Source organism: Terrapene carolina, unplaced genomic scaffold (genome assembly GCF_002925995.2).
Source record: "Terrapene carolina triunguis isolate 2854851 unplaced genomic scaffold, T_m_triunguis-2.0 Scaffold189, whole genome shotgun sequence".
In the NCBI taxonomy this organism is placed as follows: domain Eukaryota; kingdom Metazoa; phylum Chordata; order Testudines; family Emydidae; genus Terrapene; species Terrapene triunguis.
This window is the reverse complement of record NW_020664540.1, coordinates 1,428,387-1,453,685: the sequence shown is the minus strand read 5'-3', so window position 1 is coordinate 1,453,685 and position 25,299 is coordinate 1,428,387. Positions and strand designations below refer to the sequence as shown.

The 25,299-nt window shown below is 45.3% G+C and overlaps 1 protein-coding gene across 4 annotated transcripts in view; it reads left to right on the top strand.

Moving 5' to 3' along the window:
* The first annotated feature begins 10,879 nt into the window (after positions 1–10,879).
* LOC112118765 (exocyst complex component 3-like protein) overlaps positions 10,880–25,299 on the top strand; it is a 34,941-nt gene continuing 20,521 nt past the window's right edge. For all 4 annotated transcript variants that reach the window (XM_024217185.3, XM_024217184.3, XM_024217186.2 and 1 more), the window contains exons 1-4: positions 10,880–11,296; positions 13,884–14,475; positions 19,378–19,489; positions 20,421–20,495. In XM_024217185.3, coding sequence (XP_024072953.2) covers positions 11,059–11,296; positions 13,884–14,475; positions 19,378–19,489; positions 20,421–20,495 — 1,017 coding nt within the window. In that variant the 5' untranslated portion in view covers positions 10,880–11,058. The remainder of the gene's footprint in view (positions 11,297–13,883; positions 14,476–19,377; positions 19,490–20,420; positions 20,496–25,299) is intronic.

The following is a 25,299-nucleotide window of genomic DNA, read 5'->3' as shown; positions in this document are numbered from 1 at the left end:
TAGCCTTCTTGGCAACAAGAGCACACTGTTGACTCATATCCAGCTTCTCGTCCACTGTGACCCCTAGGTCCTTTTCTGCAGAACTGCTACCTAGCCATTCGGTCCCTAGTCTGTAGCTGTGCATGGGATTCTTCCGTCTTAAGTGCAGGACTCTGCACTTGTCCTTGTTGAACCTCATCAGGTTTCTTTTGGCCCAATCCTCTAATTTGTCTAGGTCTCTCTGTATCCGATCCTTACCCTCTAGTGTATCTACCACGCCTCCTAGTTTAGTATCATCGGCAAACTTGCTGAGAGTGCAGTCCGCTCCATCCTCCAGATCATTAATAAAGATACTAAACAAAACCGGCCCCAGGACCGACCCTTGGGGCACTCCGCTTGAAACTGGCTGCCAACTAGACATGGAGCCATTGATCACTACCCGTTGAGCCCGACAATCTAGCCAGCTTTCTATCCACCTTACAGTCCGTTCATCCAGCCCATACTTCTTTAACTTGGCAGCAAGAATACTGTGGGAGACCGTATCAAAAACTTTGCTAAAGTCAAGGAATAACACATCCACTACTTTCCCCTCATCCACAGAGTCAGTTATCTCATCATAGAAGGCAATTAGGTTAGTCAGGCACGACCTCCTCTTGGTGAATCCATGCTGACTGTTCCTGATCACTTTCCTCTCCTCTAAGTGTTTCATAATTGATTCCTTGAGGACCTGCTCCATGATTTTTCCAGGGACTGAGGTGAGGCTGACTGGCCTGTTAGTTCCCCGGATCCTCCTTCTTCCCTTTTTTAAAGATGGGCACTACATTAGCCTTTTTCCAGTCATCCGGGACCTCCAGCTACCCTGGCAGCATTCATGTACAAGTTATATAGCAGCTTCTATTGAACAAACAATGTCCATTGTATATTCATCATTGTCTTTACATAACCGATCCCCGTCTCTACAAAATGAGGTGGGGCACCATTAAATTGCTGCAGTTGGAATATTAATTGTTGCAGTTGGAATCTTACAAAGGCATTGCATTGTAAGAGAAGTGCAGATCGTCTGACTTCCTCTGATTAGTATCTAAACCCAATGACTAAATTATTGCTCAAGTTAGCCATACAATCCATTTATTATAAAGAGTTTTTGTACACAGGCAAAAAACGGGAAACGGCTAGATAGCAAGGTTAAGTCTAAGATGACTAGAGGAACTCCGCAGGGAATTTATTTGAAATATTTTGTTTTAAAAAAGTCCCGAAAGATAAAGGGGTTACACACTGTTGGAAAATGGCAAGAGTACCGAGCCTTGGCAACATCCAAGCAGCACGGGGTTGTTGCTGCTGTGCTACAAGATGCAGGGAACCCCTTTAGGCCGGGGAGATTTGCTTTTTTTCAGTGTCCAGAATCGCGTAAAGGGGCCAGGGCAGAATGGAAATCTCCCCCCCTCCCCCCAACCCGGTTTGGTAGAGAGAATAGATAATGTTTTCACCCCTTGCACTATGGATAAAATAGTGCTAGAGATCTAATCCGATGTCTGAAGCAAAGACTTCCAGTACAGTGGAGGATTAGAGGTGGTAGGCCAGGCCGCAGCCTGGAAGAAGTGAGCTTTGAGGAGGAAGAAGCTGGTCATTTGGCACATGAATTCAAGGAGGCTGTAAAGAAACAGAATTACATTGATCAGAAGAAAATACTCTAAGTTTTCTACTGTCATTCCATCCTCTGCTATGGTTGATCTTTTGTGACAACAGACTCTGATGGCTGTAGAAGATGGGAAGCAGGGAATGCAGTAAAAGGTTTTCATCAACACACCCAGCTGTGCCCCTTTGGGGGTTCACCCAGACCCGTAAGAGGTCATGTCACCACCTGCCCTGTAACCCTGTGTGCTTCTGTGCTGTGCCGCTTTGGCTCAGAGCTCTAACACCAGCAGCCTGCTACAGTGCAGTGGTTTCACCCTAGCTTTCACCAGTCTGGTTACTCCTTGCAGGGTGACGCCAACAGCCCTTCCAGTCCTGAGCTTCTTCAAAACCATCTCCCCTGCAATGTCCAGTCCCCCTCACTCTAGCACTCACAACACCATCTCAAGTTGGCTGCTCATTTAAAGAGACAGTACACAGCACCAGCCTGTTAGTTTGGCTAAGGATTGTACTCTTCAGTTTGAAACGCTGCACTGAGATGGGTGTGTAATAAAACAAGGTTGAGTTTTTTTAACAAAGAGCAGCTATTTAAATGATACCAAGCAGATGGAATTGGGATAGAAATGGTTACACACAAACAAAAGTAACAATATGCTTCTAAGACTAAAACCTAACTTCACACAGTAGGGCTTTTTGTTCAGAGTAGTTTTCTCACTACAGTCATTCTTCCACCAGGGCTCGCCAGGTCCTGACCAGGATCCAACACAGAGCCCAAAGTGCTTGATTTTTTTTTTTCTCTTCAGGTGAAGGACTCCAAAATGACTTCCTCTCCCTGCTTATAACCTCAAAGTGTTCCTTTGTTTTCAAAGTCAGGAAGCCCTCCTGGGAGCTGTCTCCACCAGGGAGCTGATGTCATGCTAGTTTTTGCAGTCTCCTCCCCCATTGTGATAGTTAACTAGCTATCTCTCCCATTCACTAGTTTGATGGCTTGGTTTATCTTTTATATAAATATACTTCCATTTTCTCTCCATATATTGTAGAAACATTCAACCAGGTGGAACCACACTCCTTTATCTAGGGCAGGGTGATTTAGCAACATATTTCCAGCACACATTTATAACTTTTCCTATATCATCCATATATACATCACACAATAATATTAGTGACTAGTGTGTTACCAGTTAACATAAGAACAGCCATACTGGGACAGACTAATGGTCTATCTAGCCCAGTTTCATGTCCTCCAACAGTGGCCAGTGCGAGAGGCTTCAGAGGGAATGAACAGAACAGGGCAACCGTTGAATGATCCATCCTCCGTCGTTCAATCCCTGCTTCTGACAGCTAGAGTTTAGGACACCTGGAGCATGGGATTGCGTCCCTCATCATCTTGGCTAATAGCCATGGATGGGTCTATCCTCCATGAACTTATCTAATTCTCTTTTGAACCCAGTTATACTTTTAGCCTTCATAACATCCCCTGGCAGTGTGTTCCACAGGTGGACTGTGTGTTGTGTGAAGTACTTCCTTGTCTTTGTTTTAAACCTGCTGCCTATCCATTTCATTGGGTGACCCCTGGTTCTTATGTTATGTGAAAAGGTAAATAGTACTTCCTTAGTCACTTTCTCCACGTCATTCATGATTTTATAGCCGTCTGTCATATCCCCCCTTAGCCTTCTCTTTTCTTCAGTCTTGTTAATCTCGCCTTATATGGAAACAGTTCCATACCTGTAATAATTTTTGTTGCCCTTCTCTGTACTTTTCCCAGTTCTAATCAGGATCGTATTTACACCTTATGCACCCCTAGGCACAGGATCTTCAGTGTCCCCCTTCCCCCCCCACCTACAGCCGACCCCCCACTTCCCTGCCCTACTGGCCGAGACTGGCCCAGGTTCTGCACTTGGCTCCAGAAAAGGTGCCAGAAGTGGGGAAAGCAGCTGCCTTTTGCTCCCCGAAGGGGTGGGGGGGAAGGGAAAAGAAAGAGAGGGGGGAAAGAAAGTCCACCCCCACTGCCCCTTGCTCCCCACCTGCCAGGGCAGGTTTATGTAGGGAAATCTGCAGCTCCCCCTCAGGCAGGCTCCATGGGGAGGTCCGCCAGCTTCAGTTACAGGGAAGGGAGCCCTCCCAGCTCCACCTCTCCCCAGACAAATTACTAGCCACTTTGCTCAAAGTGCTGCTTGCTGAGCCACCCCAGGCTTCACAGTCCTGTCAGCAGGCAGAGCTGGTACCTGGGACGCAGAGCAGGGGCAAGCCGCCCTGGCAAGACTTCGGGTGACGTTGGCTCAGGAGAATCCAGCTCTGGCTCCTGCGGCTGGGACAGCAATTCCCCCCAGCCCCCTTCCCTTCCCAGCAGCTGCAAGTGGCATGAGCCAGCAGGTCAGAGCCTGGCAAAACAGAACAGACTGGGGAGACCGCTCTTCCCCCCCCACCATGCCCCAGGTTTTCCCCCAGGGCCGGCAGACCCAGAGCAGCTCCCGTTCCCAAAGCCCCTTCACAATCCAACTCCTGTCCCCAGCCTGAGAGGCGCTGGGACAAGTGGGGCTCAGCATCTGGCCTTGCGGGGGCAATGGAACCTCTGGCCAGGGGGGCCCCCACGCACCCAGCTCTGGGCATTTCCCAGGTGTAAACACATTTGTGATAGATGCATAGACAATATTCCTAACTTCAGATACCAGAATGATACATGCATACAAGTAGGATAATCATATTCAGTGAATCATAACCTTTTCAATGATATCTCACATGCCTTATCTTGCACAAAATACATCATAATTATGCCATACTCATATCCTGATAATATTACTATGAGGAATGTGGGGCGTAATGCTACAGTGAGCAATCCTGACTGGAGGCTACAGCAGCAAAGCAGTGTAAAGGGCACCCCAGATTCGAAGGCAGGGGTTGCACAGCTACTCACCAGTCTAGATTGTACCCCCCGGTATGTCACAATCAGAATTTCTCAGGTGATGGGAATTTCAGATTTTGACCAGCTCTTTTATGTTTATTCTATCAAACGTGTTTACAATTTTTTATTTCCTGCTTCCTTGTCTTGTTGCTAGGGAATGTAACTGTTATCTGATGGTTTGCACTGTAGGAAAGAGCAGGAAACTTGAGACACCAAGATAAAAATAGAAAATGTCGGCAAAAAGCAGGATAAAATGTACACGGTTTCAAAATAGAAACTAGTAGGATTTCCCTGGCATAGAAATGTAGGGATACCTTGAGGGTAAATTCTGGATGCCATACCCAGAGATTTAACTGTATGTATCCCATTCATTCTAAATCAGTGTTTCTCAAACTGGGGTCGCCGCTTGTGTAGGGAAAGCCCCTGGCGGGCCGGGCCAGTTTATTAACCTGCCGCGTCCGCAGGTCTGGCCGATTGCGGCTCTCACTGGCCGCAATTCGCTGCTCCAGGCCAATGGGGGCTGCGGGAAGTGGTGCAGGCCGAGGGACGTACTGGCCGCCCTCCCTGCAGCCCGCCAGGGGCTTTCCCTACACAAGCGGCGACCCCAGTTTGAGAAACGCTGTTCTAACTGCTGCATGGAAAATTTACCCCTTAAGTTCTGATACCTAGTGAAACCATTCTTTAATGATATATGGTTTGTAACAACTATGGCTTTAATAATTAATGGGACCAGATACTCAGCTGCTGGAAATTGGTGTAGCTCCTTGACTCCCTTATTAACAGTAATGAGAGAAAAAGAAAACAAATTGCAATTATTTAAACAAAACAGAGCAAGTTAAGAGTGGAATTTCAGCTTAGCTCTGAGTGTATTAACATAAGAACAGCCATACTGGGTCAGACCAATGATTCATCTAGCCCAGTATCCTGTCTTCCGACAGTGGCCAATGCCAGATGCTTCAGAGGGAATGAACAGAATAGGTAGTCATCAAGTGATCCATCTCCTGTCATCGGCTCCCAGCTTACCGTGGATTTATATAGTGGCATTATGATATTTTCTGTTTTATTATCTAGCCCTTTCCTAATGGTTCCTAACATCCTTGGCTTTTTTGACTGCCACTGCACACTGAGCAGATGTTTCCAGAGAACTATCCACGATTACTTCAAGATCTCTTTCTTGAGATCTTGGTAACAGCTAACTTAAATCCCACCATTTTGTATGTACAGTTGGGATTATGTTTTCCAATGTGCATTACTTTGCATTTATGAACATTGAATTTCATCTGCCATTTTGTTGCCCAGTCACCCAGTTTTGTGAGATCCCTTTGTAACTCTTCACAGTCTGCTTTGGACTTAGCGATCCTGAGTAATTTTGTGTCATTCGCAAAGTTTGCCACCTCACTGTTTACCCTTTTTTACAGATCATTTATGAATGTGTTGAACAGCACTGAACCCAGTACAGATTCCTGGAGGACACCGCTATTTATTGCACTCCATTCTGAAAACTGACCATTTATTCCTACCTTTTATTTCCTGTTTTACAACCCATTACTGATCAATGAGAGGTCCTTCCCTCTTACCCAAGACTGCCTACTTTTCTTGAGATGCTTTGGTGAGGGACTTTTGCAAAGGCTTTCTGAAAGTCCAAGTAAACTATATGCACTGGATCGCCCTGTCCACATATTTGTTGACCCCCTCAAAAAATTCTAATAGATTGGGAAGGCGTGATTTCCTTTACAAATGCTGTGTTGACTCTTCCCCAAAAAATCAAGTTCATCTATGTGTCTGATAATTCTGTTTTTTACTATAGTTTCCACCATTTTGTCTGGTACTGAAATTAGGTTTACTGACCTTTAATTGCCAGCATTGCCTCTTTAAAAATAAGCATTACATTAGCTATCCTCCAGTCATTACTCCTGGGGAATTCTGTGCAGCATTAGAGGAAATCCCCAAACCTCATTTGTCTAATAGTAATGTAGGTAAGTTTGACCCTTTATTTCTAGTTATTAGTCAACAAATATGTAAGCAGAGTCAGGATGAGCTCTACCCTGACATCTGGTGGTGAATTATGGCGAGTGTGGAAAAGAACTCCAGGGGCGGATCTCGTTTGCATAGGCACACCCACACGCCTAGCATGAGCCCACAGCAACCAAAAGTGGTTACTTTGGCTGGTGTGGGATCCCCAGTTTCTCTGTTATTGGGGCAGGAAGAATAAAGTTTTGTTACCCTGATTCTGTGAATCAAGGCCAGTGGAACTGTTGTATGACAGAAGGACTGAGTGAATCCGTCACCATTACCTAAGTAGCATTTGCTTGTCAAGGGGCATGGGTTACAAAACCCAGTGAATTGAGAGAGGTTGGGGGCAGGTATTGGTACCTGGTGGTGTGGGGCCCCTGCGTGAGCCTGAAACACCAATTGCACCTCCTCCTCTCTCCACTGTTGAATGTCAGAGCTAACTTTGATTCCCTTAGGAGTCTAGTTACAGGCTGCTGAGCTGAGTTCACTTTGGGCCACTAGTGCACCAGCACTGGGGCTCCCCTACTATGAGCTGAAATCACTATGAGCTGAAATCACAAAAGAGCTAAAGTTACTAAGAGCTGAGATCACTGAGGCTGTGTTAACTAGTGGGGGAGCCTGAATTGCTAAGCGGCTGGCGGAGCAGTTTGCGGGGACGGCTGGAGGAGCAGCTAGCCGAGTGGAGCCTCGCGGGGATGGTTGGAGCAGAGCAGAGCAGAGCAGAGCGGAGCTGAGCGGCTCACAGGTCGGTGAGCGGAGCGGAGCAGAGCAGCTGGAGGAGCAGCTGGCAGAGCGGAGCCTTGCGGGGACGGTCGGAGCGGAGTGGAGCCGGGCGGCTCACAGGTCGGTGAGCGGAGCAGAGCAGAGCAGTTCGTGGGACGGCAGGAGCGGCTCACGGGACAGCAGGTGGAGTGGAGCGGCTCGTGGTGAAGGCTGCGGCGGAACCCCACGGAGAGGCGGCCGGTTGGTCTCGAATCACGTAAGGTGCCCCTTAACACCCTGCGCCCCTCCCCCCTGAACTCTGGGGCTGCACTGACCAGGGACAGAGACTTTGGGGGGTTGTTGGACTTTTGGGACTTTGGTGATTCTTGGGTTGCTGGACCCGAGAGACTTTGGGGTTGTTGGACTTTTGGGACTTTGGTTGCGGGTTTCAAGAACCAACGGGAAAGGACACGGCCCAATTTGCTGGGGTGGGTCTTCGCTCAGGGTTTGGTCTATGAACTCTAGTTGTGGTGTTTTCCCAATTTAATGCTATGTCGTTTACCTCTTGTTATTAAACATTTTTCTGCTACACCGAGGCTCTGTGCTTGCGAGAGGGGAAGTATTGCCTCTTCGAGGCGCCCAGGGGTGTGTGTAAGATTTTCCCAGGTCACTGGGTGGGGGCTCGAGCTGGTTCTGTGTCACGCTGTTGGGAAGGGACCCCTATGTACTGAACCCGGCCCTTGCTGCTATCACTTGGCCTGGCAGAAGGGTTACAAATATATGCAGCCATATGCTCCGTGTTACATCATAGGCAACTGAAGAGCAAGTGAGGGCTGATGAATCAAACTCACAATTTATATTGGCTACTTACCATCTCCAGAAAGCTCAGTAGCAAACAGTTCATGGAGCATATTTTCATAGGAAATGTTTTCAGTCCAAACATTTAGACCAGTTCTAATCACTAAAGCACCATAAGCATTTATAAGCCATACTGTCCTTACAATAAGACTCCTTTACCCCACTCTGGCAATGTAAAGGAGCCTTAAAATTTTTACATCTGTTTTATACTCTTGGGTAATTCACAAAGAGAATGGGAACAATTCACTAAGCAGGCAGGCTGCTACATTCTGCTCTGTCTGAGGGGACAGAGCCTTCCCCACGCCTACCTGCTCAGAAACACCCCAAAGCCCTGCCCCTCCATGCCAAGCATGTCGCAATAGCATGCGAGAGGGACAGAATGTCTTTCTCTCTCAGACGCATGACTGCCCAGCACCTCACCTCCCCCCTGGCAGTGATTTACATCTTTACTGGCTGCTCCAGGCACCCAAACTGACCTGCCTGAGCTGCTGGGGAGGGCATGTGACCAGTCTTGAGGCTTCCCTTTGCTTCTCCATCAGAAGTCATTTTTCTGCGGGGAAGCAAAGAAATCTGCAGGGGACATGAATTCTGTGCATGCACAGTGACACAGAATTCCCCCAGGAGTAAGTCATTTGGCACAGAGGCTGATTTAAGCAATAGGTTACATACCACAGTTAGTAGTTCTGCAATTTCATATTTGAGTTCCTTCAGAACTCTTGGGTGAATACCATCTGGTCCTGGGGACTTATTACTGTTTAATTTGTCAATTTGTTCCCAAACTTCCTCTATTAACACCTCAGTCTGGGGCAGTTCCTCAGAATTTCACCTAAAAAGAATGTATCAGGTGTGGAAACCTTCTTCATATTCTCAGCAGTGAAGACTAATGCAAAGGATTCATTTAGCTTCTCCGCAATGGCCTTATCTTCCTTGAGTGCTCCTTTAACACCTCAATTGTCTTTCTCTTATTAGTTTAGAGAGAGACTTTTAAAACATAAATATACTTTTTTGCAATTTGATGCATTAAATTAGATTTACTGTGTATGAATTCAGTCTGGTAAACATGGGCCAGAACCTCTTCCTAGATCTGGGCCCAAGAAAATGTCTGTAGGTGTTGAGGGGGCAGAATTTTCCTCTGCCCCCAGTGTGGAGTTTGACTAGCAGATATACATAGTTGCGTACGCATCGGATTCTGCTCCTCATCATACCACTGGATCTTTTGTTAGCTGGGGTAAAGGACACGTCATGAAGCACAGCCCTGTGGCTCACCATATTGAGGACCCTTTTCTGGGCTTCATGAATTTTACCACCACACACAGTGCATTAGAACTTCACTGTTTCTGTTGTGTTCGAGAGGGAGGGAAAACATTTCCCCCTTTATGATGAGGTCCAGCGTGTGTTTCTCTGCACATAAGTGGGTCCATCCAAGTCCTGATCATTTTACTTCCGTAGTATCATGGAGGTGAGTGAGAGCAGGATTTGGTTTGCTGCAAACATTTGAGTTCTTGACCTTACCTTGCATGAATTGCTGGAGGGAATCAAAATCTCAGCTTGGATTCTCTAGTATTTGCCAAAAGCAAATTTCAAATTGCATATTCGGTTATAGAATTCTCAGCTTTGTAATTCACACTCTGTGGTTACCTACTGCCAGTTGGGAGAGAAAAGCAATACTATGTGATTTCTGGAAGCCAGCAATATAGCACAAATTGCTAACATTCACGATGTGTGAATTATCTGCAACCCAAGAGTTATTAGCAGAAATGCAATTAGTGAATTCACTTGAATTACAAGAAAATCACAGTCTGTTTATGTACATTTCACAGACACACACACATATAAATGACAAAATTTGATGAATTGAAAAAATTATTAATTCCAGATTCTTTGCTCTGCTCTAGTGGGTCATAATAGCAGTGGAAGAAAGTTGGGGATTATCAGCATCTATAGGGGCACAAGTTGCCTTGCCCTTTAAATATTCAGGGTTCGGTCCTCAGCTGGTGTAAAATATCTATCGATCAATAGACTTTTAGTAATACAATGGATACATTTAAAGATACATTTTCATGTGTTTGTTCCTCTTTCCACACTTACAGCCATCCCAATGAAGAACAATGGGAGTTACTGTACTTGCATATATGAAAAGAAAGGCCCTAATTATGTAGGATACCATACACAGACAGGGATGAGAGAGGCTGGCTGGTTCTCTTGTTGGTAGATAACCAAGGGAATTGTTGCCCCCATAACTTTAAAATTTTCATTTTCTTAATTTAAAAATGCTGGGTTGTGTATAACTGCTGGAGGGCAGTCCCAGGCAGCTGTTGGGTACCCCAGGAGTTCAGGTCATTCTCATCACATAAGAACCTCATATGAATGAACAATGAAAACCAATGCCAGTCCTTTCGGGGTTTGCAAACCCAAGGGCAGAATATTTGATTTTCTTAAAGATGGAGGCAAATTTGGGTCTAAACTAAGGGATGATCTCGGTGCTGAGAAATAACACAGAGTCAGTAGAAAGGCATGTGCAGCAGTGTAGAGCTGCTGTGTGTATTCATGGACACTGTCAACAACAAAATCTCTTGGACTGAGAGGACTCTGAATCTAAATAAGTTGGCAGCATCCAGGGAAATTTTAGTCATTTAGAAACTGCTGAAAATTCCCCTGGCTTTCCTCCAGCACTTGTGGTTAGGTTATGTATTAAACATTTGCTGCTGTAATGCTGCAGGGGAACATTTACATAATAGAGCTGGTAGCTTATATATACTACTGGACTAAACTGTGATACGAAGTTGGCTGAGTGGTCTGGAAGTCAGTTAAAGCAGGAAGTAGCACTGATACTGAATCTGGGGACAGACGTCGTCTCACGGAAAGGAATTCTTAAGGCTGAAACTGTAAAATCACATTGAGTTACCGTGGTGCCAACATTTTCCAGTTAGCCTTCCCAACCTGATAGCAAACACTTGGCTCTTGCTGGGAGTATGAGGAAAATGAAGCGTGCCTGCTGCCGATTCACTGGAAGGAGAAAGCTGCAGGGAGCATCTTCTGGTGAAAATACATCAATGCTTCCCAAAGAGGCTCAAAAGGAGCAGAAATCAAATGGGATAGCGAGAGTGAAAAATATGGCAGACAAATTGCTGAAGAATTTGTCCTCTGTGAAGGAGAAAACTGAAGAGAAGCCTGTGGACAAAGAGTCTGGTGGGAGGCAGTATCTCTCAGGTACTCTCTGCTAGTCTGTCCTCCCCACTGGCCTCCTCTGTTTCTTCTCACCATGGAGACTGTTTTCATCAGCTCCTGCCATTTGGAATAGGCTTCCTATCTCTCTCCTCCTCCTGGATTCACCTCCCGTTTCAAATCCTTTCTGAAATGTATATTTCTCCTGGCCTATGTTTTTAAATTTTACTCCCCTTTCTGTTGCTCATTTGTATTTCACTTTGCAACTATATTATCCATCTCTGCAAAGCGCCTTGGGTTAGTTTGTAAGAAATATGTGATACAAAGCAGAGTTTGGTTGTAAGAGTGTTCATATGGTGGTCTGTTCTTCCAGTAATGTGCAGGGGAGCATGCGTAGGTAACCTATGCCAACATAGCTCCCTCTCCACGCTACATCTATTGGCAGGTGCTGGGCCCTTAAATGTCGATACCAAAGAAATCTGCCACAGGCAATTGATATTTAGTGATTGTTGCAAGAACCAGAGAGTTAAAAGCACACTTTTTAACTAGATGCAATAAAGCGTTTTGTAGGAAGCTGGATTCTGGGAAATATTTTCCCATGTGAATCCCCTCCTGCAATGCCCTCCTAGATCCCGACTCTAATGACAAACCGTAAAGTTTATAGACACAGTTACAGGACGAGCTGGGCTTTAGACTCCTTTTAAGGTGTGTCTACAATGCCCTCAAGCTCAGGTTTGTGGGACCTGTGCTTGGGGACTCGGTGTTTCCAAACCCGTGCTTGCACAGCCACAAACTGCATTGTAAACCTGGGTTTCACAGCCTTGCTACCACGTCCACACTGCACTATGCAGACCTTTTGTCACAGGTCTGCAGCTTAACCTGCGTCCATGCTGCAAAATGACAGGGCTTGGATCTGACAGGGCTTGGATCTGAGTCACAGCAGGTCTCAGGCTCTGACCCACACCCAAGCAGGGTCCTAGGATTCTGGTCCTAAGTGATTGCTGACCTGAGTCAGACTGTGTGGATGGAAGGGGGTCTTGGGCTCAAACCGGAGTCACAGCCCGGGCTTAGTGTGCAGTGTAGACACACCCTTAATCCCTCTCGAGTGCACCCCTCAGGTGACAGACCTGGCTGCCTAAACCACTCCCAAGGTTGGAACCATGTGGCTTTACCACCCTTACGCTAAATCTCAGGATTCAGCCCTCTGGCTAACCTGACAGACCCAACTGGGTTTGGCACCTACAGGTCCTTTTCTTCTGGGAGCCTGTGACAAAATGAATTTGCAGGGACACAGAAACAGCTTCTTCAAAACAAAGCATTGGTTATTCACCCAAAGGTACAAAGCCTGCAAAGCAAAGGTACCCAGCAAAAATGCCTGTGTGCATATTCCCCCTAGCCTACACCTTAATCTTTCCTTGCAAGCTTTGATAAACTCCACTCAACACAGTTAATCCCATCTCTGGTCAGAAGAGTGACACTGCATTCTGCAGCATGCTCTGTGACTCCCTCTCCCAATGTGTGTGTCTGTCCCCATCATGACAACCCACTCAACTCCCTTCTTTCCTAGGCCAACATCTTTAAGGTTTTAGCATCCCCTTTGATCCCGGTTTAGGTCTGGGAAGAGTGCACCTTGCCATAGTAGCTGGAGCCAGGCATTGAGTATTCCCCAGTCAATGGCTCCTTGTTTGTCTCCTTAGAGACGCTTTGTATTCTATGGACTGTACCGTATCTTTGCCATTGTTTCATTTCCTGTTTTCCCCCTTCCAACTTCTTTTCACTATGTGTAATCAGGCACAAGTATACTGAGGTGCCCATGATATGTATAAAAAATAATACACAACTACCTCATTCTCCACAGATGTATTTGAAATTGGTCACACCCTGGAAACAATCACCAATCACACCAGCCTGTTCAGCATTGGCGCCCATTAGAGCAGGGTTCCCTTCCTGGCTCTGCTGTAGCTAGGCTTGGAAGAGTTAGATTTTTATTGGTAAATGTCGGTAAACATTGTTTTCCCTGTGTGCACACTAACTGATAAGAAATGTTTCTATCACTAATAATCAAAATTTACAGCTAGGCAGAGTAAGAAAACTGCTGCTTGAGAACTTATTAGAGTTTGATTTAAGGCTATTCACTTTGTATATTTTGACTTGTGATGTTGACAATTATGTTTTAAGGGTTATAAAGCTTTAACTTTTTGAATTGCAGCATCTAGTGCCATTAAATAATTATTGTCTGACTCGTCCCATTTCCCAGAACTGAGAAAGCTTAAATCCATAAAAAATTTAAAAAAGATTAAACCCCATAATTTTGTGCAACTGTGAAAATGTAAATGGATAAAAATGTTGAAAAGTGTTGAAAAACAAACATCAATACTATTTGTCAAACTTATATATATAAAAATAGAATTCTGCCAAGCCTAACTATAGATGACTGTGGGAAAATCACTTAACCGCACCAGGCCTCAGTCTACCCACCTGTAAAATGGGAATGATTCCCTACCTCACAAGGCTGTTATGAGAATACATTCTTATTATTTGTGAGTTGCTCAGTAATTACTATGATGATTGCCATAGAAAAGTCTATAGATAAGTCAATAAACTTCTGGTTGTGTTTTTTTTTCTGTTTCAGATCAAGCCATTTGTGAATTGATAGATCAAGCAAAATTTCTTGAAGCTTGTAATCACATTTATGATCTGGAACAATCTGAACATAAGAGTGAAATAAAGATTGACTCACTTTACAAAAAAGTAGCAGAAAGAATGTGGTCAGTTGTGCAAGAAGAAATCAGTGGAGGTGATAGTATGTTACTGGAGCCACTGAAATCAGTAGGTGCATCACTGAAGTGGAAGAAAGAGAAAGAAAAAGAATGGTTTGACAGTGTCAAAGACATGGAATCTGTTTCAACGTGGAGCCCAAAATACTGGAATAAAGATCTGGAGAAACTGCTAATGGAGTGCATGGCAACACAGATTCCCTCCTTTGTGTCTGCTAGCAACACAGATGAGTCTGCATTAAAAGATCATCTGAGTCAGTTGGAAACCACAATTTTTCCCAACCTGAGATGTAAAAGAGATGTCTTCAAAGAAGCAGGATTGCTCACTACCTATACAAAATGTTGTAATGCCTGTTTGTCCTCTCACCTTTCCACACTTACAGACGGTGATATGAGCTTCAGCAAATGTCTTCTCATTTATGAATGGGGCTTTAATATGTACAGAAGGTATGTTCCAAGTAATTCCTCTTTTTCTTTATACCTTTCAGTTTCCCTCTTAGTTCTGAGCATGGTCCTTCTTGAGCTTCAAGGCAGTGATGCTGAAGGAACATAAAGGGAAAGATTAGCCAATATTCAGGCCCTTGTGGGTTAGGAGGAGAAATTGATTATAGGTATTTCTTTGGTGCAGTCCTGTTTATTTACAAAGAATGGACACAAAGTCCTGTTTCCCTAAGCACAGTAGGAATCAAACAACAAGAGGCATTTTCTTTGCTCACAGTTCCAAGCTCTTTTCCAGTCAGCGCACTGTCCCAAAAACTCTCTCTTGGCTTTCTCTCATGGTCTCACTACCAGCGCTTCTCTTACTGTCTCCTTGGATTTCTTGCTGCTTTCTGTCTTCTTCTGATTTCTTCTGGCTCACAGACATGCTCAGCTATATCAAACAATGCCCCGCCTCCCTGCGTTTGTATTCTAAATTCCTTAGACCACATGGCTCAACTCCTACTCCAGCCTTGCCATGCTGGTATGTTATTTTGGGTGGTGGCTTCTACTCATGAAAGAGGCATTTAACTGCTCCCTCATTTATCCTAATCTAATGGAAGGCAGCTATCATGCCTACCCGCACTGCCCATAGGCCAAAGACACACTTCATGGGAGCCACCTAGCTTCCTGCATAACAGTGTCTTTTCTATGAGTTTGATTTTGCTTGCTCTTAGTGAATGGATTTCCTTTCCAGACCTAGGCCATGTCTACACTACAGACCTATATCGGAATAACTACGTCGCTCAAGGGCGTGAAAAAATCCACACCCCTGAGTGACGTAGTTATACTGACCTAACCCCCTGTGTAGGCAGTGCTATATCGGCATAGGAGCGTCTTCACTAAAGCGCTACAGCAGCGCAGCTGTACATGAAGACAGCTGTACATAGCACTGTACATGAAGACAAGCCCCTAGATACCTACCAATTTATAAATGGTATCATGGTAGCTGAATCCCTGACCATCTAGGGCTCTGTAGAGCACAACCTTGAACTTCGCCAAGAACTGACGAGAGAGAGAGAAGCAACAGAGGGTCCTGTGGGGGGAGAGAGAGAGAGGGTCTAAAGAATAGGCATTATGGGGCAGATTGACTTCCCTATTTTGCTCACTTTGTGCTACACAGATTGGAAATCACCTGCATCTCACTTAGGGATTCCCCTGGTGTTGTGGAGTTTCCAGTGGGGTTAGGGAAATCACAGTTGGCTCCTGCATTACCTCTGCTGCAGCCCTGGCTCAGAGCCCAGGAAAGAGGTGTGGCTGGATTGTATGGTGCTCCATCTGTCTTTAACTGGCAGATGGTACTCTAACCATGTTAGGGAAGAGCTGAACAAAGAATTGGGGCGCTGTAACCAGCCCTCTGGCAGTCCCCCAGCTCTGCTGCACTGAGTGGAATTCATCCGTAGCACATAATCTGCCCACCTACCCACAGATGGCTCACCCCACTCCCGAGGTCAGCCCCTGCACTCTGGCCAGCTGAAGCTTTCAAGTGCTTTTCAAGGATGGCTCAAGCACAAGACAGCTCATTGCAGCCATTTAGCCTAACAAATGAAAGGTTCACCCTGGCGTGATCTGCATTAGAACAGAGCAAGCATAGTGGTGTGCACTGCTCTTCTCTGAACTCCCTGCAGGTTGTTTCTCCTGGTAATGTGGTGCCCATTACTGATCACGGTATCCTAGGGGAACTTTGTTTAGCAGGGGCAGCACTTCTTGTTTAATGGAGAATGGAATCCAGCCTTCCCACAGGGAGACGTTAACAATTCTCACCAATAATGGAGCATCTGTGCCTGTCTACAGAATACTGGCCATGGATGCAGTTCCCTCAGTATACACCCAACCTCTTTCTAGCTACGGTACTTACATGGCTTCTATCACCATAGTATCTGAGCTCACTACTGCATCTTTAAAGTATTTATAGGGGAGCACTATTATCCCCATTTTACAGCTGAGGCACAGAGAGCCTGGGGGACTTGCCAAGCTTCACACAGGATGTTTGCAGCAGAGCAGGAATTGAACCTGTGTTTCCCACAGCACAAGCTAGTGCTTTAAGCACTGAATATCTGTCCCTGTGTACTTAAGAACCTGTAGATGTGGCCTAGAAAGTGTTAGTGGGGATAATCATCAGTAGACCATACCAGTTGCATTAAAGTCTGGATTCATTGATCATTTTTATCATTATGGTATTGTGGGTGGGAGGCAGGGATAGTTCAGTGGTTTGAGCACTGGCCTGCCAAACCCACTGTTGTGAGTTCAATCATTGAGGGGGCCATTTAGGGCTCTGGGGCAAAAATCTGTCTGGGGATTGGTCCTGCTTTGAGCAGGGGGTTGGACTAGATGATCTCCTGAGGTCCCTTCCAACCCTGATATTCTATGATTCTGTGCAGCTTCTCATCTGACATTTTAAACTTTTCACCCTGAAATGTAATGATTGTTGTCCTCATCGTAACAGCATAAATTTGTAGTGAAGATCAGTTCTGACCAAGCACTGCTCCATCTGTGTGCTGTTCTGGAAGCCAGTGACCCTAAGAACTGACTGTACAACTTGGGAAATGGCTTGGTTGCCCCAATTCAGCAAAGAACATGATGACTTCAGGCAAGTGCGGAGTCCATTGACGTGCTTAAGTACTTTGCTGAACTGGGGCTGTATGTTTGCAGCCAAATATTATTTACTTTCCCAGCCCTTTAAAAGTGACTATGATGGGCTGGTTCTGGCTCTTTAAGGTCAGGATAGGTTGTGTGAGAAGCCAATTACCCAATGTCTGTTCTGGTTACCTGGAAGGAGATGAGAGGCAGGTGGTCCCATGGAATAGTTAGTTTCTGGGAGGGTGAATGGACAGGAAAAACCCAGGATAGTGTTCCTTTATGAGCCCAGGACCAGCAACCTTGCAGAGTAGTTGAGACATGGCTCTCATCTCTCCCAGCTGGCCCAGGCAGGTGTTTTGGTTGCTAGACCCACCTGGGAAGGAGTAAGGGAGTAGTCAGGTGACTGGGTGGATGAATCAAAATGGAGGTTCCAAGCCTAGTCAGGGGAAGCTGCTGAGGGGAAGAACTCAGCTAGGGTACAGCCCTAAGAAGGAGGGCTATGCAAACTCTGAACCTCAGGGGAAAGTCCACCAGCCTCACTGGGTAAACACAGGCAGGCCCCATGAAGGAGAACTGTGGATACTCTGAACTTGAGGGGAGATTTTACAAGCTGGGGAGGCTGGGGCTAGATGTACAAAGACCAAGAGGGAGGGCTGTGAAACCCTGAATCTAAAAGGAGCGTTCTTTTGGGGGAGCTGATTAATCTGAATAAAAGAGACCCTGGGGTGGGGGGAATATTGTTTTTAAAGACTCTGCGTGTAAGTGGATTATTTTGAGAAGTCAGAGGGAAACTGAGGCAAGGTGTGTGCAGGGCCATCCCAGGCCATTGGGGGGTGCCCTGGGATGGCACCTATCCACACAGACTTTATCATGTATATTCTGTAAAATATGAATATCTGCTTTAATGATTGACTCTTGCACATGAATCAACATAGCTTGTGTGGAAATAGCAGGAGAGCTCTATTATTTCCCAACAGAGACTCTTGAGTGCCCAGAACTAATAGAACTTTTGAGAGGGCTGATGATGTTCTAAGGTCTTTGCATTTAACTATGCTGAATATCTCTTTAACGACAAATATAATAGGTATTCTCAGCTGTAAACATATTTATCTGAACTTGTACATTGCACCTTTCTCAACGCTAGGCTCATTACACAAATGTTACCTAAAGCACATTTTGAAGATCAACAACAGGCTGCCCAAAACTAGTGACACCAGCAGACCCTATTGCAGATGTAAAGAATTTTTGTCTCCTCTTCCCATTGTCAAACAACATTACTCTGCCCAGCCTTCTGACTCCTCAGTCATCCCATCCATCAATCACATACACATTCCCTCCAAAAAAAGCCTTGGAAAACGTGTAATTGTGTTTCTTACAGCATGTACTGAAGGTCACCAAATCTGTGATCTGTTGGACCAAGTAAGGAAGACAGTTCCAAAGTCTTTTGACTTATACTGGTACTGTATAGTTATTCCCCTTCCCATACAGGAATATTCCCTTTGAACAGATTGTGGTGGAAAAATTAACCACGCGTCGTGTTTGGATCAGAACAGCCTGAGACCCACTTTATTACAAGCATGCAGGGAGAGACAGCCAGCCTAGCTGGTCTGTCTAACAAAGGAACACAGAAGCTTTTATAGCTTAAAACCACATTTAGTCAAACACACTTTTCATTCATAATATCTGTTTAAACAGAAAAACAGCTCCTTATTAGGAATACAAAAGCAACAAGCTTTTCCTGTTATTCACAGGTTGTACTTTTGCGGTTAAGGCTTCTAGCGATTACAGATACATTTTTCATTCTCTTTTTTTCTCCTGACCCTTGTACACAGTTATTTTAATTAAAGTTATCCTGGTCAAAGTTTGGGCCTACTTAATTTTCCCTTACACTATATAGCTGTATCCACACTGTATCCACAGTTGTTTTCTGCATACAACTTTCTAGTGCAGACAAGGCCAAGAGAGAGAGATGCAGGAAGGAGTGGGGACAGAGGAGAGGGAATCAGAGAGGGGATGATGTAATTGGAGAATGGGGCCACAAAAAGGGCCAAAAAGAGAAGAATCAAAAAAGGATGGGGCTGGGGAGGATGGAAAAAATATTTTACCTAGTTGCAATTGTCCCTTAGATGAGAGCTGAATGCTGCTTTGTGCATGCAATTAGCCAGGTGAGCTACACGTCATAAATATGGCCATAGCCAAGCACAGACTCTCAGTACTGGGATTGGAAGAGCCACAAAACTACTGGAAAACTGCTGCTCTTACTGCAATTTTGTTTTCCGTGTGCAATGACAGCGAGAAGCTGCTGATGCCCCACTGGACTCCACAGCAGAGGCTCTTAGCTGATGCATATGTTCTCAAGTGGATTTTTTCAAATGTGGAGGAAAAGCTGCTCACAGTCACCCAGGTAAGAACTCCTTCCCATAGCATTGTGGATTGTCATTTAACGGCTGATCCATCCTCTCATAGAGACAGGGCAGGGCGAGGGTATGCACAGATGGATGTAAACTTGGCAGGAGGCCCAAGTTCAAAGTGACCCACAAAAGGGAAAAAATGGAGCATGCATCTTTCCCCCTCTATTTTTAATGCTGAAAAAAGAAGGCCTGAAAGTTGTGGGGTGGAGGGGGAGATTTGGTTCCTGCTTGTTTTTTACATGGGAAGTTCAGATCCTCTCTAGACTGGAAGACTCTATGGTGACTGGAGAACTAGCAACATCACAAGAGCTAAACATGAAAGTTTAGCTACTAAGAGAGAGAAGGATTTTTCATCAGAATGTTTATTTGGTTTTGGTTAAAATGTTTGAACAACTGTGTAATAATTAATTAATACTTTGTTAAAGATTCAGCACTCTCATCCTTTCAATAAAGTTAAGGGCCCACCATAAATTCCCTTATACTTCCCACAGGTCTGCCCACAAAAAACAGGGATGGCCAGATATTGCATTCTTGATATTTGTAAGCCAAACAAATAAAAAAACTGCCCACAATCTAAAAAAATAAAAAATGCTAAACAATGTCAGGTCTTCTCTGTTCATCATAAGAAGCGAAAAAAGGGCACAAGCCCAATTTATTAAAAAATCCTTTGCTGTTCACATTTAAGCAATGAAAGTTTTCTCTGTAGTGTCAGGTTTGTTTTTATGGTGTATCCAAAAGTCCTCGGCCAGCTTCCCATAGGGCAGCTGCATGATGCCCGCTTGGGTTAAACCGGACTGGACTATGAGCATAACACAAAGGCAGAAGATCTTCAAATGCACAGGTGCAGGGTGAGATAGGGAAACCTAACAGATTACAAATTGGGCCGTATTGTAAATGTTTGTATTTTAACTTTGTTATATTCAGAAGGAAGTGAGAGAAGCGCTCAGACAAGTAATTACCGCGGGGGAAAAACCCTATACAGACACTACAATCATTCAGGTAAACCACAGCTGATGTTCTTTGTAGCATGCAAGTCATTACACGCAAGATCCTCAGCATTTGCTAATATACTCTAATTTTACCAATCTAGACTCAAATCTGCTATGTTGCACACCTGCAATCTTACTGACTTCAGCTGTAGCTGTGTCACTGAGAGCAGAGTTTTTCCTCTTCTGTATAAAAGAAAAATAATGAACTTTCCCATGTTTCTCTATATCGGGGTCGGCAACCCTTCAGAACTGGTGTGCCGAGTCTTCATTTATTCACTCTAATTTAAGGTTCCGCGTGCCAGTAATACATTTTAACGTTTTTAGAAGGTCTCTTTCTATAAGTCTATAATATATAACTAAACTATTGTTGTATGTAAAGTAAATAAGGTTTTAAAAATGTTTAAGAAGCTTCATTTAAAATTAAATTAAAATGCAGAGCTCCCCGGACCAGTGGCCAGGACTCGGGCAGTGTGAGTGCCACTGAAAATTAGCTCACGTAATGCGTTCGGCATGCATGCCATAGGTTGCCTACCCCTGCTCTATATCCTCAGCAATACCCTGCTCCTGCTCCCACTGAAGTCAGTGGGAGTTTTGCCATTAACTTCATTGTGGGCAGGCTCATGCTTGAAGTGCTGCATGCATGTTCGCATGAAACTTTAATATGTCTATAATGGTGGTGTAGAGGCATTGGTCCAGATTTTCCTAACATGACCAAGGACAGGATAGGCTCATTACTCAATGCAGGGCTGGAGGGGAGAGATAATAACAGAAAACATGGAAATGTCAGAAGTGCTAAATGCCTTTTTTGTTTCCGTTTTCACCAAAAAGGTTAGTAGTGATCAGATGTCTACCATAGTGAATGCCAGTGAAAATGAGGTAGGATCTGAGGCTAAAAGAGGGAAAGAACAAGTTCAAAATTACTTAGACAAGTTAGATGTCTTCAAGTTGGCAGGGCCTGATGAAATGCATCCTAGAATATTCAAGGAGATGACTGAGGAGATACTAAGCCATTAGTGATTATCTTTGAAAACTCATGGAAAATGGGAGAGATTCCAGAGGACTGGAAAAGAGCAAAGGTAGTGCCAATCTATAAAAAAGGGGAATTAGGAAAACCTGGAGAATTACAGTCCAGTCATCTTAACTTCAGTACCTGGAAAGATAATGGAGCAAATAATCAAGCAATCAATTTGCAAACACCTAGAAGACAATAAGTTGCTAAGTAATAGTCAACATGGATTTGTCAAGAAAAAATCATGTCAAACCAACCTAGGAATGTGCAAGTGATAGTTTGCAAAAATAGCTAATACAGGAAATTTGCATGGGCACATATAGAGGCCAAGTTGAGGATCCTTTGAAATTTGGCCCGCCAAGGTTTCCTGCGTGGCCTGCCAGTTAAGCTCTGTCTGAGCAGCTGGAGAGTGGTGACTGCTGGCCGGGTGCCCAGCTCTAAAGGCAGCACCGTCGTCAGCAGCAGCACAGAAGTAAGGGTGGCAATACACCATACCATGCCACCCTTACTTCTCTGCTGCTGCTGGTGGCTCTGCCTTCAGAGCTGGGTGCCCGGCCAGCAGCTGCCGCTATTCAGCTGCCCAGCCAGTGCTTAATTTGTGCTGGGCTGAGCTCCGGCATCTCTTTCATTACAAATTAAGCACTCCAGGTAATAATGTTGATTTGTAAACTTTGTTAAAAGATAGAAACACTAATACTTATGTTCCAATCAAGGTCTTTATTTATTGGGAGCTGAAGTTTTTTTTCTTTTATTTTGTCAGTCTTCTGCACGAATGGCCTGCCTCTTGTCATAAAATACTCAAATCGGCCTGCAGGCAGATCTAATTGAGTAGAACAGCATTGGAGTTTGGATTTGATGGTACTGAAATGACAAGTTATTGGGCTCAATGCAGGGGTAACTGGGTGAAATGTACTGGCCTGGGATCTACAGACAGTCAGATTAGATGACCTAATGGTCCCTTCTGGCCTTAAACTCTATGAATCTATGAAATCTCTCAAGGTGTTCTCATGAGATTTCCACCAGCAGGGGCTGCATCCAGAACCAGTCCCATAGGGACAGTAAGACAGGGTGAAACATCCAAGAAAGGATTAAGGGCTGCCTGCCTGTCGCATGACTAGGTGACCAGACGTCCCGATAAAATCGGGACCGTCCCGATATTTCGGTGTCTGTCCCGCATCCCGACCGATCTTTGCTCGGGATGCATTTTGTCCCGATATCCACCGGCAGCACTGTGGGGTTTTTTTGTTTTGTTTTTTTTCTCAGCCAGCAGGACTCGGTTTTTTTTTGCTCTGCCGGCGGGCCCCCCCCCCATGTGTCCCGATATTTTCTTCCCCTCATCTGGTCACCCTACGCATGACTGAGCAGGGGATTTAAGCAGAGGTAGGGGAAAAACCTCTGGGGATTGCAGCCTGCTTTGGTCAGGGAAATCACTTTGTTTTGTTAACTTCCTGAGTTTGTGTTTATGAAAGTGTGCCCTGATCACGGGCGGCGGGTGAAACTTCCCCTTGGGGAGGCTAGCCCTCTGCCCTGCCTCTTCTGGGAGAGGCCATCCCCCGCTCGCTGCTCTCAGCCCCTCTGTGGCCCCGGGTGGGGGGGGGAGCTGAGAGTTTGGCCCCTCCCCCACATGGTCCCAGCAGGGGCGGGGTGGGCTGAGAGCTTGGTCAGGTCACGGGGAGGGAAGGGGGTGGGGGTTGGCTTAGAGCTCAGCCCTGGCTGGAATCGAGCTCTCAACCCCAGCTAGGACCACGGCAGAGCTCTTGGCCCTTGCCGGCGCTCCAAGCCAGGAGCCCGTCCCCTATTCCGCCCTTTTTGCCTGCAGCCCCATCCATGGCCCCACCCCATTCCGCCCCTTTCCCCGCAGCCCCGCCCATGTTCCTTCCCCACTCGGCCTCTTCCCCTGAGGCCCTGCCCTCCGCTTGCTTGCTCCTTTCACACACACCCCGCTGGGGCCCTGAGATCGGAAAAGCTCTGAGGCTGGGAGTGAGACCTCCTCCAGTTCTTGGGCCCTGGTGGGTGGAGATTTTTCTGGGGCCCCCAGATTGGCCGAGGCCCCTGGGCATGGCATGATCCTGGTTCTTCCCTGGGCCAGTAAGAAAGCCACCTGCTTACAGGAAGGTTCAGACCCAATTATTCAAATCAACCTTGTCTCCCAAATCTGACTGTGGATTCAGACTTGAGGTTCCAATTCAGGCCCATCTCTACATGAAATAAATATTTAGGCACAAATCTTCAGACGGTGGCCTCAGTTTCTCTTCAGGCACAAATTATGTCTGAAATTTGATCAGATGTTTAAGTACCTGCTTTGTGGCTCCATCAGGTATTTAGCCATCCAAGCCAGTGTGGCCACAAATGACTGCACAGGCTGGTTAAGGCAAGGTGGAAAATGTTGTCTTTAACATGGCACATAGGCATATTAGGGCTGGTCTACACTGGGGGGGGGGGATCGATCCAAGATACGCAACTTCAGCTACGTGAATAGCGTAGCTGAAGTCGAAGTATCTTGGATCGAATTACCTGGGGTGCAGATGGCGCAGGATCGATGGCCGCGGTTCCCCCGTCGACTGCGCTACCGCCGCTTGCTCTGGTGGAGTTCCGGAGTCGACGGTGAGCGCGTTTGGGGATTGATATATCGCGTCTTAACGAGACGCGATATATCGATCCTGGATAAATCGATTGCTACCCGCCGATATGGCGGGTAGTGAAGACGTACCCTTAGATTAGCTATCTATATCTATCTATACTGTCTATAATATCTATACTGGCAAAGTCTCCTAATGAAGACACAGCTTATACTGGCCAAAGAGTTATTTTGCAAGTATATTTTATACCAGTTCCCCAAACAAAATAAGGCATAACGGCAAAAGCACTTTTTTGCTAGCATGACTGCATCTACACTAAGGCTTTTGCCAGCATAGCTATGTCAGCTACAAGTGTGATTTTTTTTTTTCATACTCCTAACTGAAGTAACAATGCCAGCAACATTTAACTGTAGAGCAGGCCTAAGGTTGCCTTTTAAATGCTGTGTACCACTTTTTCCAAGAGACACTGTTGTTCGACTTGATGTCCTGGTCAAGTTCCTGACTCAGGTGGAATGTGATTACCCAGCTACCATTCTGTACTTGTCAACTCAATATGGCATTCTTCACTTTCTGTCCTAAACTGGTGCATAGTATTCTGTACCCTGATTAACAACTGCTAGATCTGGCTGCATTTCAGTGGTGTATATAGTTGGTGCTGTTTGGAGAAGGCTTTGGGATGTTTTTTTGTAATGCAAAGTGCTGTATGAATGTAAGATCCTGAAAATATTACTTACTTTCTTTTTGTTCTGTGTTTGTATAGTACCTAGCACAACAGGGACCTGATCCTTCACTGGGGCACTTAGGTATATAGATATGATGATGATGCATAATATTACTATGTAACATTACACATTATGTAGGATCATGAAAATAGTACTTCTGCAATTTTGTTTTCTTAATGCCTAAAGATGAACAGATCATCAATATTTTCACAATACATGTCTCATGCTCAGATTAGGGGAGTGTGTTTTCTTCCTCCTTTTTTGCTGAACTGATACATTTATTGTGGCTAGTGCATGGAAAATCCCACTCTCTCTGTGTGTCACCATTTGTCTCTCTGACACTACGCAGATCATGGCCTGAACACAGAATATATTATTCTGTCTGTCTCCTTTTTACCATCCGGTCCTTTCCCACCGCAAGGGTCCATTTCAAGAGAGTAGCTAGTAGCGTTAACACCTGTTCAAGTCAATCCAAACAGAGACTGATTTTCATCCTTCTGGCAG